The 3,835-nt window shown below is 39.3% G+C and overlaps 1 protein-coding gene across 1 annotated transcript; it reads left to right on the top strand.

Annotated features, from left to right (window-relative positions):
• Positions 1 to 3,025: 3,025 nt before the first annotated feature.
• TEOVI_000439600 (Trypanosome variant surface glycoprotein (A-type), putative) lies at positions 3,026 to 3,802 on the top strand (the record flags this gene model as incomplete). Its single annotated transcript, XM_067227171.1, has 1 exon — positions 3,026 to 3,802. One exon carries the CDS (start codon positions 3,026 to 3,028, stop codon positions 3,800 to 3,802), a length of 777 nt encoding a protein of 258 aa, XP_067083272.1.
• Between the last annotated feature and the right edge of the window lie 33 nt (positions 3,803 to 3,835).

Raw genomic sequence — 3,835 nt, 5'->3', positions numbered from 1 at the left:
AAAGAAGAACCAAAATGCGTATTGAGTGAGGATGGAAAAAACAAGTAGAAAAGTAAGCAGAAAAACAACAAGGGACAGATGGAAAAAATGAAGAGAAGTGTGCAAAACACGGCACTAACAAACAAGCTTGCGAAAACGACAGTAGCTGCAAGTGGGAAGGTGAAACTTGCAAAGATTCTTCTATTCTAGCAAACAAACAATTCGCCCTCAGTGTGGTTTCTGCTGCATTTGCGGCCTTGCTTTTTTAGGATTTTTCCCCCTCTTTTTCTTGCTGATATTTGATATATTTTAACATTTTGTAATAAAATAAAACAACAGTAAAATGTGCACGATATTGGCCTATATGTGTAAATTATTTGGCTGACAGTGTATGAAAAATTAGTGACATTATAATTTGGGTTTTTTGTTAAATTAGGTACACTTGTTATTGTTATGATAATAATGATAATAATAAGAGAGTGTTTTGAGTGTGTATATAAAAATATTATAATAACAAAAATTCTAATAAGCGAGTGAGTAGAGAAACAGAAACACCTAAAACATTGAAAAGGGTTCAGAAGGAGTAAGTGGGGGAGATGGATGAAGAAAGAAAATGCGCAGTGTGATACACAAACATGAGAATGGGTATCATCGTACACAAGGAGGCGATGGAAGTGACAATGAAGGAGGGACAGAGTGTATTGTTCAGGCCAAAAGTTTTCGCTACGGTATGCACAGAATTAGCGATAAAGGACTGAAAATAATTTATAAAATACGCAATGAAATAAAATAATACCCGAAGGTACAAAAACATTAATAGATGAAAGGGGTGCAATGATACCCAATAGTTGATTTAAAGTGGATATATGCTACTGCAAAAAATGGTAGCATCTGTAGTTTTTTATCTGGTGGTACAGGCAATGTCCAACTGTTAAGACGCAGAAGTCGAAGGAGACAAGAGAGGATTAGATAAGTACGAAATAATATCGATATCTTCGTCTCATCATTTATAGTAATAATGTCATACATTTATGAGCAGCAATAGAATATGTTATGGAGAAGAAATTAAATACTGAGATTTAAAGTGAGTTATTGTGTGCAGAAAGAGAGGGAAATTATGGAGATGCTTAAAATAGAAAATATGTGAATGATTAGAGGAGTTTCTTATGAGGTGGAAATAGTCTGTAGTGAATCTCCAGCATTTACATACTTGTAAACAGGAAAGAAACTAATCCTATTCAAAGATCGTAAATTTTATATAAGATTTCTTACTGACACAGAATTAACACATTCGATCGACAAGAACAAAAAAAAGCAGTTAAAAACTTTACAAAACTTTAATGGATGCTGGAAAGCCAGCACTACATGTAAACTGAATAATGGAAAGATGAAGAACGCGGTTAACCCGCACAGAAGAATCAAAAATAGAAACTTTATTGCCTTACAAAGTAATGTAGAAACACTAGTCTAAAGTGTAATCCCTACAATTTGGTGAATCAATAAAGCTATTAGACAAAAGTAATATTTTTGTTGGTTTCTAGATTAAAGTATATAACGGGTTGAAAATTTTGTCGGAGTTGCACGTTTAGTAGATTAGAAGTAATGCGTTTTATATATGTGCATTTTCATTTACATCACCAGGCTGAAAACAACATTAAATAGTTAATTTATACAGTAATTCAATCACCTTTACACCTTTCTGTGTCGCCAAGTTCAAAACAAAAAATTGTATAAAATGGAAATGGAGCCAACAGAAGCAGTCATGGTGCACGTAAAAAATAATAAACGTATAAAAAGAAGTAAAAGCATTTTTTATGAATTTCTAATGTAGACAAACATTCCTCTTAAAAAACATCGGTATGGAAAACACAAATGTTTTAGGTTAATGTAATAACAACGTGAGCTACAGCAATAGCACTGAAACTCTGAGCGAGCCGCAGACAAACAAAACAACTGGCAACGAAACCGGTAGAATTTACACAAAAATAAATGAGAGCAGTGGGGAAAATAGTAGTTGAACTGGTGTATAGGATAATAATGCAGGAATACTTTTAATATTCCAAAGGACTGGGATTGTAGCCAACGCCACAAAACAACTATATGATATTTTCAACCGATTAGCATAGCATCGTCGCATGGTCACGCCACATAAAGCCAATCTAAAACCACCGCAAGTGAATTTATTAGCGGAAAAACCTTTACTATTTTATAAGCAATGCCACTTACCGTAAAAATGGAGACAAACATAATGAAGAAGATTTGCACAACGCAACACTCAAATTTTTATATACTTGTATAACCTCAAAATTTAAGGCTGACCCCAAGTAACGACACATCAGACGTCCTTTCTCGTGCGAGCTACTTTAGGCATTGACAAGAACAGCAGGTAAAGGTTTGAAGTTGTGTCTAAACAACTCCATAACAAATACAATGCAGAAAATCGCTACAACCTAATTCAGAAGTCAGAAAAAACCTAAGGCACACGGGAAAACAGCCTTCAGATATCACAGCGGTGTAAGCCAATCCACCAACAGCTCATAACTCCCAGCCGCCAAACGGGTGAAAATGCTCATCGTTTCTTTTATTTCTTGAATTTAACTGCGACAGGACCACCATGACGCGAAATAAAGAACAAGACACCAATAAACTAGTTGTGAAGGCGCACTTCCTTGCCTCATTCACAATACTTCTCGGCGTAATAGCAATGCGTCGAGCAGATGCCTTTGCGGCTGGCACAATCAAAAAGCAAAACTGGGAGGAGTTCTGTGACACTACAAAAGATCTAGACAAAATACAGCAGTTAGCGCTGCAAAGGATAAAAAATAGCCACAAGTCAACAAGGGATCTGCAAACAGCGCTGCTAAAGCTGCAAATATAAGTAGGGAAAAAAGCCGGCGGCCGCCCAGCGACGGACCAGCTAGCAATCGCAGAGCTTTACGAAACAAAGATCAACAAGCTGACAGAAACAACCGCGAACTTAGAAGCAGAAGTGATTTTGACGACGACACGAGACACCGCACGACTACAGGGGGCGATAGACAAATTCATGACCTTTGCCGCTGGCGTCGCTTCTTCAACCAAAGGCTGCCTAAACAGTGGCGACGCAGAGACAGGCATAATAAGCGGGCGGAATGCACTAGACGTAGCCCAGCCTAGCTGCAAATTAACGCAAGACCCAGTAACACCGGGAACAGCGGCGCCGTCAAAACTAACGACCACCGGCTTTAAAATCGACAACAGAGGCAATGGGGCAACCGGCACAATAACTGCAGACGACACTGGGTGCGACTTAAACTCTGCAAAGGCGTCGAGCAAGCTTCTCGACGACGGTAGCCAGGGCGATATAACCACGCCCCCTTCCCTTTCTGGGGGCTTTCTAACTATAGGAGCTTGTGGACTTGAACAGCGGGGCGCAGCGTCAGCAACAGGGATGACGCCAAGGCAGCCACTGCTGCACGCAGCACACGCTGCATTGGTAGCAACAGCAAATCCACCACCCGCCTTCACTCTGCTGGACCTAAAAAGCCTCCACACCGACGAAGACTTCAAGACAATTGCTCGTCTACTCTTCTTAGACAAGCCGGCTAACGACGCAAGTAGCGATCCCAGCATAGCAAACAAACTAACAGCCGCATACACCGACCAGACTACATACGACAAGAAGCTGAAAACTAACATAAACAACGAAGAGATTCCTAAAGGGATAAGTGGCGACGAAAATAACCCAAAGAACCTCGGTACAATCAGCGACATAGCTCAACTTTACCGCATCTTTTTTCATTACAAAGACCTTAATACCAAAGTTTTAGAGAGCAAGATTTGAGAATTAGAAAAACAAATTAACAAAGGAACCTCG

The sequence above is a fragment of the Trypanosoma equiperdum genome (assembly GCF_001457755.1).
Source record: "Trypanosoma equiperdum strain OVI genome assembly, contig: ctg_897, whole genome shotgun sequence".
Taxonomy (NCBI): Eukaryota; Euglenozoa; class Kinetoplastea; order Trypanosomatida; family Trypanosomatidae; genus Trypanosoma; species Trypanosoma equiperdum.
This window is presented reverse-complemented; position numbering and strand designations above follow the sequence as displayed.